Raw genomic sequence first — 15,769 nt, 5'->3', positions numbered from 1 at the left:
ATCGCAAGGGATGCTATTTCATGATTCAGTATTGACAATCCGTTTAATACCAGGCTTGATTCTATCTTGAATGCATGAAGGTCAGATGGGCTCTTTTTCGTATTTAAAGCAGCACATACTCTAGTAGTTTTTGAGAAAATATAGTAATGGAAGTTCAACAATGACATGCTGAAATGAGACCGGCTCTACCACTATGTGAAACACCCCCACTATGTGATTTTTGAGACTTCAAGTTGCCCATTCTCAGCCTCTAATTACTCGGACAGCAAACGGTTCTAGGAGATTGTGAGATACATCGGCAGGAAGAAAATGCCACAGTTTGGAGTTATTCTAACGTGGACCAAAAAACGGCCTTATTGATATCCCTCCTTTCCTTAAAGTTATTTGTTCTCTCGGATGACGTTACGATTGTTTGCAGGTCGCAGGTGGAATGGAATCACAGCAGCAACAAGTGCCAGCGCCTGCGTCGAGAAATCGTCTGAAAGGAAGATTGAACGCTAAAGCTATGCCAAATATGCCAATTGGCGTAGCAAATGTGCGAGGGATTCGCGGTGTCGCACTTCAGGGTAATATCGGCGATCTCAATCGAAGAATCACCGATTTGAAAATGGAGGGCAATGGTGGCCAGACACGGCAGACGAGTCTGTCCGATCTCCAGTTAAGATTGCAACCACTCGGTGAGCCGCGGAGAGATAGCAGTAGTACTGTCAGCACTTATTACGGTAGTATGAAATCTACAGATTTCGGTAGTAGAAGGAGTAGCCAAGCAAGTGCTGTTAGTGCTTTAAGAATGGGTCCTGTGGGACCTGAAAGTTTTTACGATCCGATCAGTCCTGGTACATCTAGAAGAAGTAGTCAGATGAGTACTACTTCCGGCAGACTCAATCCACCGAATCATCTTCAAGGACCTTACTCGACGAGTAATCTCGTCGTTCAAACGCAAAATATGTCTCTTCAGGTAATGCTTTATGTTATGAGGTTATGCACAAATACTAGGAGAGCAATTTTAAACGATATGATATGTATGCGCAGAATATTCAGGCAATACCAGGCGACTGGAACAATCCGAGCGGTCATTGTACGCAACCGTCGAATGATCGACGAATGTCTGAACCTATTCGCAGTAATCAGGCCCAAAGGACTTCCCCTCTGATTCCTCCCAGACCAAGATCGGCACAATTGCCTGAATTGCAGCCTGAGCTTCATCCCAATCAAGAGGTGATCCTGGACGAGATGGGTGAAGGTGAAATGGTAGAAAACAAATTGGTTATTCCCGATGAAATGATGCAGTATTTAAATCAGGTAATCATGTTAGCGTATTTCTTATCTATTCAGATTCATATAATTTCTCTAACATTGATTTTTTTTAACCTTAAAATTATTGCTTTATAGGTTCAAGCGGGTGGAAATCAAAGTTATCGTAGCAGCCCGCTACCTATTTGTCAATCGCCGATATGCACGAATATTTTGCATTATCAACGACAGATGCAACCCATGTGTAATTACAATCAATCACATCAACAAAATTGTTATCCCACTCAGCAAGTCGCACAGCAATCTTGTCCGAACTATTCGAATTCTTCTGCATCTTATGGCCAATGTCCGAACTCACGTACGACTCAACCTTCGTCGCAGTATTGTCCGCCACCGAATTACGGATCCCAGGTTACTGGAGGTCAAGCAAGTCCAGCCACGACGCAGGTTATGTCACCGAGTTCTCATTATACTTCCACTCATTTGAGTGATCAACCACTAACGTCTCCCGCGGCTGGCGCATTGGCGCCGCAGCACGCACCGCAAAACTTGTCCCAAAACTCCGCTCAACTCACCAGAAATTGTGTCCAGAATCATACACATCATGCTTACTATCCAAATTATGGTTGCACTGGTCAAATTAACGCAAACTGCACCGGCACTGCCGCCAGTCAAGTCAATCATCATTCCAATCAGACTTGCGTATCATCTAATCACGCGATGCAAATACGATTAACAGCTAACAACTGTCAACAATTGTCGCCACATTGCGCGCAGCCGACCGCACCTATATCCAATTCGACCATTTTCCATCCGAACACGCAGTGTACGCAGTCTTCCGGTCAGTGCGCGAGGCCTATGGTAACGCCTAATAGTCAGATACCCAACATGCACTCTGCGCAACAATCTCCGGTGTCTAATCAATGTGGTCCAATGTCGCCGCATTGTTCTCAGTTAAATCTTTCAAATCAAAGCAAACCGATAAATACACTCACTACAAATCTTCAAAACTGCCAGCAGCCTCAACAATCGACACCCTGTTTGCAAATCGCCAATTGCGTTCATCCTAATGGCGTGCATCGTCAGATCAATGACAGTGGTATTTCGAAAAGAACATCACCACAGCTTTGCAATACTCAGCAGACTAATTGTAGAATGCAACAGCAACAACAACAACAGACCTGTGCACATAATTGTCAAGCGCGCTCAAGTAATCTTCCGGCTCATCAACAGTACAATTGTAATTGTCCGTGGTCTTACGTAAATCAATGTTATCACGATCAACATGGCGGATCATTGCCGGAGATACAGTGCAGGGATATTAGTCAATCGCAGCAGGGCTCGCCGGTGAAGCCGCCTCAAGGCATGAGACAGGATTCTTATCGCAGGACATTGGAGTACGTTCAACAATGTAAGAATTGGTCCGGCAATGCGCAGACTCACGAAACCAATGTCTCCAGTTCGACGCATCCTATATCTTTACCGCAACCTTTACCAGCTAGTGCTAATATGGTTGTCAATGACATGACGTCTTCGCTTAGTTCTTTGCTGGAAGAAAATAGATATTTGCAAATGATCCAATAACCTACTGTATACTTATAAGAAATACGAATTTAATTCCATTATTATTCATTATTCCATTATTATTCAATAAAAAAAGTGTTATAATTTGCTCCTTGATATTACATTAAACATGAATTATATTTAATTTAAAACTTATGTTTTTTTTAAGAAACTCAAATATACATGGAATATTTGACGTTTGATGTATAGCACATGAAATAATATTAATTAAAAATCAAATTTTGGCTTAATATAAGTGATATCGATAAAATTCATGCTATCTTTAAAAAAATGGAATTTATAGTATTTATATATAATAAAATTTGTATAGTTGTGATATAAGAATTCAAAGTGCCTTTTTTAACTACGTACATTTGAAAAGTGCCACTGAAATAAGTTATTATTTTTAAAAATAGCGATTTACATCGTTAAGTACCTCAAAGGTTTATATAACTTAAGTTAGAAATTAGACATTAAGAATTAAGATACTTTATCGAATGAAATATGAAGACACAATATATCGATCATACAACATATGATTGATAAATTTCAATCTCTGATGTATGCAAGATATTTATTGAAAAAATTATGTATTTTAAATTATTGTATATAGATATATTTTTACTATATATATATATATATATATATATACATATATTTTGTACATCAATTTCATTATACAAAGTGTGCCAATAAAGCGTTATTTTATTCATAGTTAAGCTTAATGACGTACACTGATGTACACAGTGATAAAATGGGAGAAATAAAGTTAAGTAATTGTTAGTCCATTAAACAATAAAAATAACAAGACTTGGGAAAATAATTTGAATTTATTTCGACAGCCTATCTCTAGGAAGGAGCCAATATTAGAACAGATATTAGAAGATATATAAAGAGCAGATAAAATTTAGAGATAATTATAACAATTAAGAGGAGAAACAATAGATATAATCATATGCGCGTGTGTTTCTAGATCGAATGTCTTTCATGATTATCTTATATAAAAAAACTTATGATAACAAGTATTAAAATATGTCTTCGGTTTAATTGACCGATGTAATACTACAAGTATCTACAAGTGCCTTCAATGCTAATTGGGAAGTAACGATAGAAATGCGATGATCAGCGAACGTTGAATACCTAAATTTGAAAATATAATGTATATGTATATTTAGAACTGTTTTTGTTGTACAATTTTTATATAAATTTTATTAAATTTTGCGGTCACACACGAAATGTGTACTATTATATATATTTACTACATTGGATATCATATCATAAAAAATTATTATAAAATATGTATGATAGAACATATAGGAATGAAAATGTCATATCATGTAGAATTGTCTCTCCCTGCACTTGTGCGAAATTGTTAATTATTTTGAAAATAAATAATGTCAAATCTGTAATTATGATATTTTATTAAGGTATGTTTGTTGTGTGTACTTGTGTATGTATTCAGTGTACATCTTAGATGTATGTGAATGTATAAAAATTCAGTACATTGTTTATGTCAGTAGAAATCATAGAAATCATAGATATACATTAATTAAAATAGCTTATACAGTATCCTTGATAAATATTCTCCATGTATTATCTCAGTTGTTAAAAGTTGCAAAAATGCAAAAAATAAATGTACATTTATTATCGACAATGAAATAATTATCATTTTCTAATTTAGTTATTTTTCAATGAATATGTGATTTATTGATCATAATTTTCTGCAGTCAAATTATTCTAGTTAAGTATAACACTAGCACCAATGTTAATATTATACATTATCTAATTTACTATAAATCGGTTTTTCTATATAATTTTTTGTCATTATATTTGTTCTAGTATAGTATTTGAATTCATATATTCATATATTTTTATTATTATTGCACAAAATACATGGCTGTATTAATAAATACCATAGAAATGTGTTTGCTAGCTATAGTGAAAAATAATTCAATTTGCTTTTGTTTAATATCTTTTAAGTAAGTAACACATTCATATTATTACATATTCAATATTATTGTAACATGTAAGAAATTTTACTATGACAAAACATTGAAGGCTAAATAATCTATCAATATTCAGATAAAATCCAGACTTTGTTGCTTCTTTGTCTCAGAATTAGTACTAGCTTTTACACGTTTAATATTCCGTCGAATTTTATATTTAATAATGATATATGATAAATTAATAACTCGAAAAAAATAAGTATGTGTTTAAGTACCCTAACAACATACATGTCTAAAAGATGTCCGGAGGCCGGAGACATCCGGAGATGTCATCGAGAAGACATCCAGAAGACATAAAATATTTTTTGACTGTGCTCTAGATATTCTATGGACGTCTTTTGGACATGTGTGTTGCTAGGGTAATTTTCAACATACATGTATATTGTATTATATTATTAATAATGTTATTGGTGAGCAATTATGGAATTTATAATTTTTTAACTAAAAGTTTACGTTATTTTAATAAATGAATTTTATACACATATTTAAGTGTGCGCATCCGTAACACACAATTTAATTAAATTTTTTTAAAATTTAAATATATATTTATGTGCAGCAATTTTTCATATATACATAAATGTGTAAAAAAATATTCAAAATTATTATTTTTAATTTATTATTTTTAACAATTGTTAAATTATATAAAATTAATTTTCATAACTTCTTAAACATAAAAGAAATTGAATGTTTGTTGTAAATGTAAAAAGAGGCATTTTATACATTTAGGTATTATATACATTGTTATAATTATATAAACTAATTCATTTTTAAATCTTATAATCATATCTCTAAAACATAATAAAAAAAATTCAAAATGATTTTCATTCTTTAATTAAAAACAATTAAGAAAGGTAGTTATAAAAGAAAAATATTTTAATTTTGAAAATATTTGACTAGTGAATATTTTTGTATTTTTATATCTTTAAAATATTAAATTTGTACACTAATATAATTGTTTGAAAAATTCACAAAATTTTTTTATTACGAGAAACTTTAAATAGCAAATTTAACAAACTTTTAATATCAAATTTATTAAAATTGCAAATATAAATTAAAATATATTCCTTTACTTATGAAAATAAATTATTACTTATAAACATAAATTATAAACATAATCATATAACATTTTGCATTATTACTTCTTATTTTTTTATGATGGCGATTTTATTTCCATCTTTCAAATCGCTAAAGATACATTGACGCTGTTCCATTAAACCTCCTATGATGTTTTAATAATTCTTAATCACTTGTATTAGTAAATCCGAAAAAATTGATAGATATAAAAAAGTATAGGAAAGAGGAAGGTTTATTATTCAAACAAATACAAATAAATAATTAACTTACAATTTTTCTTTATTACGAAAATTAATTAATGAATAATGAATATTTTATTGTTATGCAAATTAAACTAAATATAAAATCTAACATTTCGATAATAAAATTTGCGATGGCGTTTTATATACATAGTTACAAGTGTTGTAAGCTATAATAAAACCATTTTTTAGTTTCCTAATGAAATTGAAAATTTTCATAGAAATTTCTTTTTAATAACGCATAAAATAATCCTACATTTTTAATTATATTACATTTAAATAATAATGTACACGTAATAATACTGTATAGTTATAACATCTGCATAGTTATAACTCTTTTTAATAGGATAAATAAACAAATAAATATACATTTAAAGATACAAGAGTTATGAACACATACATATAAACGAGCACGCACGCACGCACGCACGCACGCACTTCTCGTTTTATCGAATGAGTGAATAAATGTGGTTACGTTGAAGTTTACAAAAGAGTACAGTTTATAAAAAGAAAAATTTTCGATTAATTATTTAGTGTGAATGTCTCTGTTTTTTGTAACGTGTGATATCTACGTTAAATTTGAGTGAAAGTGCGATCTATCGGAATATTTATTTCTCAAGAAATTACAGCAATAATTAGCAGAAGTCATCGAATAACAATAATTATTCTTTGGCGTTGTGTCAAAACATATCTTGGGAAGTCAGATAGTGTCCCAGAGAAAATTCGTAAAAAGAGAGGGGTTTTTAGTGAGTAGGGAGTAATTAGACTTGGTCCTCGTGTCCCACATAACTCACCGGTGAGAACGACCGGTGAGTATGCATAAAATGCATTTTCCCCTCTCGTAAAAAAAAAACTACGGGTAAATGAGCAAATGAAAGAGAGAGAGAGAGAGAGAGAAAGAGAGAGAGAGAGAGAGAGAGAGAGAGAGAGAGAATGTATGTACTCCCATGTATGTCCGTGCATAGTATAGTGACCAACTGATCGCCGAAGGCGCCCCGCGTGAACGCCCGCGTCTGACGGTCAGTTGCGCCGCCCTTGCTTGCCTCTTGTATCCGACCCGTAATAAGTAAAATATTTCTCTTAATAATTGAAAAACTATGCTCTGCACGAAATTTTGCCAAAGGAAACATCGTCTTAGAATTCGATCAAAATTATGTTTTTGCAAAAATATAAGGTTATTTAGAATCACCCTGTATGGTAAATGAGATAATACAAGATTATATATATAATATATATATATATATATATATATATATATATATATATATACACCATATATGTATACAGGGTGGGGAAAAAGTATGGAAGCAAACAATTATTTCCGAAACTATTCATTTTTCGACAAAATGTCTTAGACATAATTTTTATGGTATGAAAAGATGTATTATGTGGCATAGACGGCGTGACCTTGAAATGACCCTTACGAGCTGCATACAAATAACGTAAAAAATTTCAAATGGAACTCGTCAGTTTTTGTTACAGATTCTTGTAGCTGATGTCGAAACGTTTACAAAACACTGCATATGAGCCCCATTCTCTTAAAAACACTCCCAGTTACGAAACAATTGTGATAATTCGTATTTCCTACTTTTGGCTTATCCTTTACGGAACCTGTTTCATTAAATCGTTGAATTGTCTTAGCAACGGTAGATCTTACTATGCCCGGTTGTCCGATTCGAAAAGTTTCATTAAACAAAACTGTAACTTCATCGTGAGTTCTTTCATTCTCCAACCACGCATCATCAACACCGATATTCGCTCTCGTTAATCGGGCCATCGTGAAAATAACATTTGAAATTACAGAAATGAAAATCAGTAACAATTCCTATGATAGAAAACGACAAAAATAGCAAATTTTCAAAATACAATATCCGAAACTTGTATGCCAATTGACACTACTTTTTTAAGGATAAAATAAATGATAATAATAAATAAGGTAGCGATGATCAAGAAATCAAAAAAATTCTATGAATACTCATAGACAGTGCATCATATGACAACAGGTACAATTACATGTTATTAGTGGACGCAACTGAACGTCATGATGCGAAATCAGTAAGCAATGTCAATGTGCATACAAATTGTTTGTATCACAATTGTTTCGTAACTGGGAGTGTTTTTAAGGGAATGGGGCTCATATGCAGTGTTTTGTAAACGTTTCGACATCAGCTACAAGAATCTGTAACAAAAACTGACGAGTTCCATTTGAAATTTTTTTACGTTATTTGTATGCAGCTCGTAAGGGTCATTTCAAGGTCATGCCGTCTATGCCACATAATACATCTTTTCATACCATAAAAATTATGTCTAAGACATTTTGTCGAAAAATGAATAGTTTCGGAAATAATTGTTTGCTTCCATACTTTTTCCCCACCCTGTATACACCGTGGCCCATTTTAATCGACGCACCTGAATATCTCCGTTGGTAAGCCGAATACAAAAAAATTGTTCAGACAAAAGTTGTATGGTTTCAAGGGGGACATAAGATGGTGTCATTGGTTTGATCTTGAAGAGCCACCTGAAGGTCACGTAAAGATCAGCTCCAACTTTTTAAATGGGACACCCTATATGCTTTTGCATATTCTTCTAGTTCATCTAGAGAGCTTTCCAAAACACTATAATTAAGTTAGTTTTCATTAAGTATTTTTCGAGTTATGAGACTTGAAATCATTCCTTAGTTTTACATAAACCATGAAATATCTTATAAAATATTCATTTTTCGATTATCTTACCTTCATACTTTTGTGCACAAAATAATGAGAGAAATCAATTGGTGTAAAGAAAAAACATAATTGTTTAAAAAAAAAATATGTAATTTGCAATTAATAATTCCATATTTTTTCTTAAAAACAACTGTATGTTTTCTTTACACCAATTGATTTTTCTCATTATTTTGTACATAAAAGTATTAAGGTAAGATAATCGAAAAATGAAATGATATTTTACTAGATATTTTACGGTTTATGTAAAATTAAGAAATGATTTCAAGCCTCATAACTCGAAAAGTATTTAATGAAAACTAACTTAATTATAGTGTTTTGGAAAGCTCTCTAGATGAACTAGAAGAATATGCAAAAGCATATAGGGTGTCCCATTTAAAAAGTTGGAGCTGATCTTTACGTGACCTTCAGGTGGCTCTTCAAGATCAAACCAATGACACCATCTTATGTCCCCCTTGAAACCATACAACTTTTGTCTGAACAATTTTTTTGTATTCGGCTTACCAACGGAGATATTCAGGTGCGTCGATTAAAATGGGCCACGGTGTATATAGTAAATGATATATATATATCTCTCATTTACTATATATGTGTGTGTGTGTGTGTGTGTGTGTGTGTGTGTATTGCAATGTTTTATTTTTCAATTCAATTTTATAATTTTTCCTCGGAGGTTAGGGAGGAGAATGCGAAGGAGAGCGAAAACGCCGTCAAAACACAGGGCGAATATAGTATACTCGCGCTCAGAGGACCATGGATGGAGGGCGTTTGCACGCGAGCCGTGGCGAAGCGAAGTCCGTCTTGATATCTCGAAGTTGGGCGCCAGGTACGGTCTTTCACGTACCAATTTTCGCTAAACGTCAAAGAACGCGAAAAACGTTAGCCTATTTTGCTACGGGCCGACTAGCTCGCCTAATGGTAGAGCAGCAGGGTCTTGGAAAAGGTCAATTGATTATGCGAGACTTAGCTAATTCGATATTCGACAGACAAAACGGAAATCGACAATTACGAGAGACTAACACTTAAATTACGCGGACTTAATAAAGAAATATAACAAATTTATTAATAAGAAAAGAATATAAAAATAAAATAAATTATAAATTAAAGTAAGAGCGGATATTCACAATAAGTTCGAGAATATGAGATAACGACAATACATAATCGGTCAAATCGATAGCGGTAGTAACAATAATAATTCAATCGGATCGAATGTTTGCTCGAAATCGACAACCTAAGAGAGCGCTAAGGCATTTCCGTTATTTATTCGAGTCCGTTTTTATGGCATTAGTTTGCCAGGCCGAATAATATTTCCCAGAATGGAATGGAATTTTGGCACATAAATCGTCGTCTTATCGTATCGGTCTTTTTCCTCGTAATTTCTTAGCTCGCTCTTCCAATCGACAGCAAAAGGTTCGACAGCTTGCCTAATAATTGAGCGAGAATAATTACGGATTTTGCGAAAACGTGATCTCGTTTGCGATAGGCACTGTTATGATGACTGATTATCGATCGCCGTCGGACGCAGATTACGCAGCTCGCGCTGTACTTCTCGGCTCTTTAATCACGCTACTCTTAGCGTAATCGGCTAAAATTCCGACAATAGCTGAATTTTTCGGCGCTTATCTCGCACCGCGACGCACTCAACACACGATACTTTATTACGAAATAAGCGCAGCTGATAGACGCAACGAGTACAACAGAGACAGAAAGACATTAGTAAACATATCATTAGGCGCTCATCTACATACACTCTCAATAGTCGATTACACAAAACGCTGTTAGAAACGACAATCGCCCGTAGATCGTTTACGGGGATGTTTTACGCGGCAATGACAGCGATACGACAACACGGCTGGCGTACGCGTTCACCGCAATTTACCGCGCACGCAGTCGATGTTCGGTAGCCGGTCGCTACGCGTATTTAATTTAACATCCCGCATTATTTAACATCCCGAAACCCGAAGAGAGACGAACGATACCCTATCTATTACTGCCTACGTTACGACTGTCCTCGATACCTCGGTCGCTTGTCTCCGGTCGCCTGAAATACACGAAAAATCGACAGCTCGGCACAAGACCTGAGCGGTAATAAGACACGAAAATGGCGACGGCGACAGAACGGCCGATTGTCGGACCGAATCGCGTACGTGACTCACACAATAATGATGGGCAACCTCACCGATACGTATCCTCGCTGCTGGGAGGTGATTCTCAACTCCGTCTTCTCCTCGATCACGACAGCGATAGCGACACACAAAATACGACAGCGACAATTTCTTTCTAAACGACTAACTGCGTCGAGCGCCAGCATCAGAATGATTCCCTGGATCTTCCGATCCAGGGTCGATAGTTGAGCCAATTACTACGCGCAGAGGTGCGCAGCCTCGCGGTCAATCACGCCGCGACACGAGCGATATCCTTGCGCCTCGCGACACGCGAGGTATTTCTGCGGCCTGCGAGAACGCTGTATTGGGGCCGAAACGGCCCCGAATATTTAAATTTCGGCTGTCGTGGACCCTGTTTTTGGTGGTGCTGTGGATGGTCCTGTGGAGGACCATCCTTTGTCCTCCACCTTTGGAGAGTAGTGTCGATTTCGTCCTTCCTTGCTTAACGAAGGGCGATATTCACTCGTGACGTCTCGTGGCTCGGTTATTCGGGCGCTATTTCCTCCTCCGCTCGCCGGCGGAGAGCGCCGTGTCGTAGGCCGCATAAGGAAATCCCTTGACGTTATTTTCGCCTTCCAGATGTTCTCCGACGGGTTGCCCGAAATTCCATTAGATACAAATAAAAAAAAATACAAAAAGAATTAGTAAGGGCGCAAAATACAAAGATTCGCTCGTCTCTCCGGGGAGTTCGATATCGTTCTCGCAATCCTTTTTCTGGCGCGGCCGTTCGGCTCGCGCCCCTTCAAGATTGCCGGGGCGGATGGATGCGCGTCAAGACGGCAAGGTCACAGTATATAGTAAATGAGATAATGCAAGATTATATATATATATATATATATATATATATATATATATATTTGCGCACGCGCATGTCATTTCCTAAAATTTACAATATAATAACATATAATAATATTAATATAATATAATAATATTGCATAATTATAACATAACTTTTATTCATTGGAATAAATGAGCATATATATACAGTTATTTATTTAAAGATATAAGAGTTTTATATATGTGTGTCTATGCGTGTGTATGCGTGAGTATATATTTTAATGTAATATATATATATATATATATATATATATATATATATATATATAATCTTGTATTATCTCATTTACTAAAATTTACATAATACAATAGAATAAATATATTTATTATTGACAATAAAATAATTATCTATTTTTATTTAATTACTACCGTGTGATATGTGACTCATTAACTATAATTTAATGCATATTTAGCTATTGTACAGAATACATGACTGTAAAATAAGATAGAGATGTATTTGCTAGCTGTAATGAAAAATGGTTGAATTATTACTTTTGTTTAGTTTCTTTTAAATTTGTAACACATTTAATATATTAATATATAAAATTTTACCGTAGCAAAACATTGTATAGATGCTATAAATAATCCACCAATATTCAGACCAAAAGTCTTGTTGCCTCTTTGTAAGAGAATCAATATCAACTTTTGTATGTTTAGCGGAATTATATACCACCGAATTTGATATCTATATATAATAATAATAGTGATGGATTAACAACTTGGGAAAAATTAAAATTTTCATTAAGTAATTTCCAACATATGTATAATTTCACACACACACACACACACACACACACACACACACACACACACACACACACACACACACACACACACACACATTAAATTTGTAAAAAATATTTACATCATCTATATTATTAAATGTTTGTGTGAAGCTGGTATGAGAAGCAGCTGATGTGAGAAGCAGCGTTTTATTTCGTGGAAACTCATTAATTATTGAGAGTTCTGGCTTTATTTTTAATAGTTCTTGATGACTTTAAGAGTTCTTGATGAATTAAATTAATAGTTCTGGCCTTTAAAGCAAAAAAATAGCTCAGGAGAAACTGAGACGCCAAATTCACACAGCGTCTCACTTTCCTATGACATTTTCCTTATCAGTAATTGTCAGAATTTAAAAGATGCATACTGACTTCATGGCTTTTTTCGAGATGGAAAAATGTTGGGACTTTTTTCATCGGGGGACTGTCGCACGGTGCAAAGTCATGATATGATATTCTCCACGTATGCGTATTTCTGCGTCTTTTTTCGTAAGGAGATGTGAGCGTCGGCCTTCTTTCGAAAAATATGCATCTTACTAGCGAATATTAATAACTTTTTGATTTTTTAACCGCGTAACGCTCTCGTCACATCTTTTGTTAGCGTTTCAACCGTTATTTTTTTATTTATTGTTTATGTCGCCTTCTATCACGTCCGTCTTTTTGTAATCGCGTTCTGTTTATTAGTTAAACTTTTAATTTTGTTTACATCCTAACGTTTTTTTCTCGAGCATTGAAAAGGATTATGAACAGATTGAAACATACATATACATATATAGTATTTGATATCTAACTGATTTAATATGTTATGTCTCTTACTTAGAGTCTTTTATTATCATTTTTACGCTCTAACACCTTGCATCACGGTCTTTTAGCCTTTTTATTTTATTTTGTATTATTAAAAATAAAGCCAGAACTGTCAATAATTAATGAGTTTCCACGAAATGAGACGCCAGCTTCACACACACTTATTAAATTTGTATAACTATATATTATAAATTACAATATTCTTACGCAGCAACATATATATAATTATAGTGATCTGTAATTTCTTGTCCGACTAAATTTGCTAGAAACATATATATAAGACTGACAAATCCAACTATAAAGGATATTGAAAGTTCATCAGCATTACATGTTGATGATACAATCTGAAAAATCTAATATGTAATAAAAATATTAATATTAAAATTTCAAAAATTCAATTAAACAATTAATATCAAAACTTCTAAATCAATTTAAACAGTTTATAATTTACAATAAAATTTGTTGAAAATTTTGTATCAAATATTAACTTTTTAAACTGTATCGATCATCATATATGTTCGAGATAATTATATATTATATCATTACAATATATTTCATTTTTATTTTATTGTAATGACAATTTCTTTGATTAGTTTAATGTCACAATTTAAATAAATTTACTTTAAATTTACTTTAAATTTCTTAATTTTATTAATAGATTAAATAGATTAATAGATTAAATCTCTTTTAAATTATTAATAAAACTACAAAATTCTAAAGATTTATAATATAATAAGTGAATTCATTTTAAAGAAGGTTAGCTCAAAAAATTTAAAATAAGAGAATATTTCTAAAAATATTATATGTTACTACAAGTTTTCAAACCTAACTCTTGTATTAATAATGAGTGAATTTTTATAACATAAATCTCGTCTCGTATTCTTATTTCGATTTGGTTAATAGTTTTTATCTACTGAATAATATTTTAAAATAACATTTAACAATCTTTATATAATTAAATACATAATTTAAGGTAATTATATTGTATTATTATATATTACCTACATTATATTAATATTATATATTGCCTAAAATATGCTATATAAGAGAGATATAATTAAATAAATTTTATAAATTAAATTTTTTAAATGTAGAAATAATAAAAAAAGATTTGAAAAAAAATTTTATTTATAATAATTTTACTTCAAATAATTTATAGTACTTATAGTATTTACAATACAATATGTATAAGATCCAAGAGACAGAAATCTATTTATATAATTTTATATATCGCATATCTTAATACATGTATGTATCCTGATACGTATTATATGGATATTCGAAAAGTGTAGGACTCCCTTATTATCTCAAAAAGAACGCACTTTCACGGAAAATGACTTCAACAAAAGTTGTAGGGGTCGTAAAGTACTATCTTGTGGTGACCTTGAACTTGACCTTGGGGGTTATTTGTAGGTTCATCTTGAATTTTTTGAAATCAATTGGTGTAAAAAAACACATAGTTGTTTCAAAGAAAAAATATATAATTGTTAATTGCAAATCACATATTTTTTCTTAAAAATAACTATGTGTTTTCTTTACACCAATTGATTCCTCTCATTATATTATATTTTGTACATAAAAGTATTAAGGCGAGATAATCGAAAAATAAATATTTTATTAGATATATTACGGTTTATATAAAATTAAGAAATGATTTCAAGCCTCATAACTCGGAAAGTACTTGATGAAAACTAACTTAATTGTAGTGGTTTGGAAAGCTCTCGAGATAAGCTACAAGAATGTGCAAAAATATACAAGGTGTTCCATTTAAAAAATTCAAAGTGACCTACAAATAACCCCCCAGGTCAAGTTTAAGGTCAAGTTTAAGGTCAAATTCAAGGTCACCACAAGATAGTACTTTACGACCCCTACAATTTTTGTTGAAGTCATTTTCCGTAAAAGTGCGATCTTTTGAGATAATAGGGAGGTCCCACACTTTTCGAATACTTGTATATATACTATACTATATACTATATATATATATATATATATATATATATATAATATATTATATATATATATATAGTATATATTTTTAAATTTTATATATATATATATACACATATATATATATAAATGAATATTATACAAGATATTTTACGGTTTATGTAATATTAAAAAATAATTTCAAGCTTCATAACTCGGAAAGTAATTAGTGAAAACTAACTTAATTATAATATTCTGGAAAGCTCTCGAGATAGGCTATTAGAATACGTAATAAAAAATAGGGGGTTCCTTTTAAAAAAATTAAGTTCATTTTGAAATCTCCTTAATGCCTTCATCTATATAAATATCGTTTGTACTATACAATGTCCCCCTCTATGTCAAACA

At 32.6% G+C, this 15,769-nt stretch overlaps 1 protein-coding gene and 1 long non-coding RNA gene across 3 annotated transcripts in view; one reads left to right on the top strand and one right to left on the bottom strand.

Moving 5' to 3' along the window:
* LOC105252092 (transcriptional activator cubitus interruptus) overlaps positions 1 to 2,938 on the top strand; it is a 135,378-nt gene extending 132,440 nt beyond the window's left edge. For both annotated transcript variants that reach the window (XM_025406494.1, XM_025406495.1), the window contains exons 10-12: positions 419 to 958; positions 1,033 to 1,302; positions 1,393 to 2,938. In XM_025406494.1, the coding sequence (XP_025262279.1) occupies positions 419 to 958; positions 1,033 to 1,302; positions 1,393 to 2,838 (2,256 nt within the window). In that variant the 3' untranslated portion in view covers positions 2,839 to 2,938. The remainder of the gene's footprint in view (positions 1 to 418; positions 959 to 1,032; positions 1,303 to 1,392) is intronic.
* Positions 2,939 to 12,242: 9,304 nt separating this feature from the next.
* LOC112637239 lies at positions 12,243 to 13,664 on the bottom strand. The gene is made up of 3 exons (XR_003122473.1): positions 13,646 to 13,664; positions 12,408 to 12,540; positions 12,243 to 12,319 (listed from the first exon to the last, which is right to left on the bottom strand). It is a non-coding gene; the product is annotated as an uncharacterized LOC112637239 (long non-coding RNA).
* Positions 13,665 to 15,769: the final 2,105 nt, after the last annotated feature.

This window comes from Camponotus floridanus, unplaced genomic scaffold (assembly GCF_003227725.1).
Source record: "Camponotus floridanus strain SB8 unplaced genomic scaffold, Cflo_v7.5 scaffold146, whole genome shotgun sequence".
NCBI lineage: Eukaryota > Metazoa > Arthropoda > Insecta > Hymenoptera > Formicidae > Camponotus > Camponotus floridanus.
The sequence above is the reverse complement of the archived record's forward strand: the minus strand, read 5'-3'. Positions and strand labels throughout refer to the sequence as shown.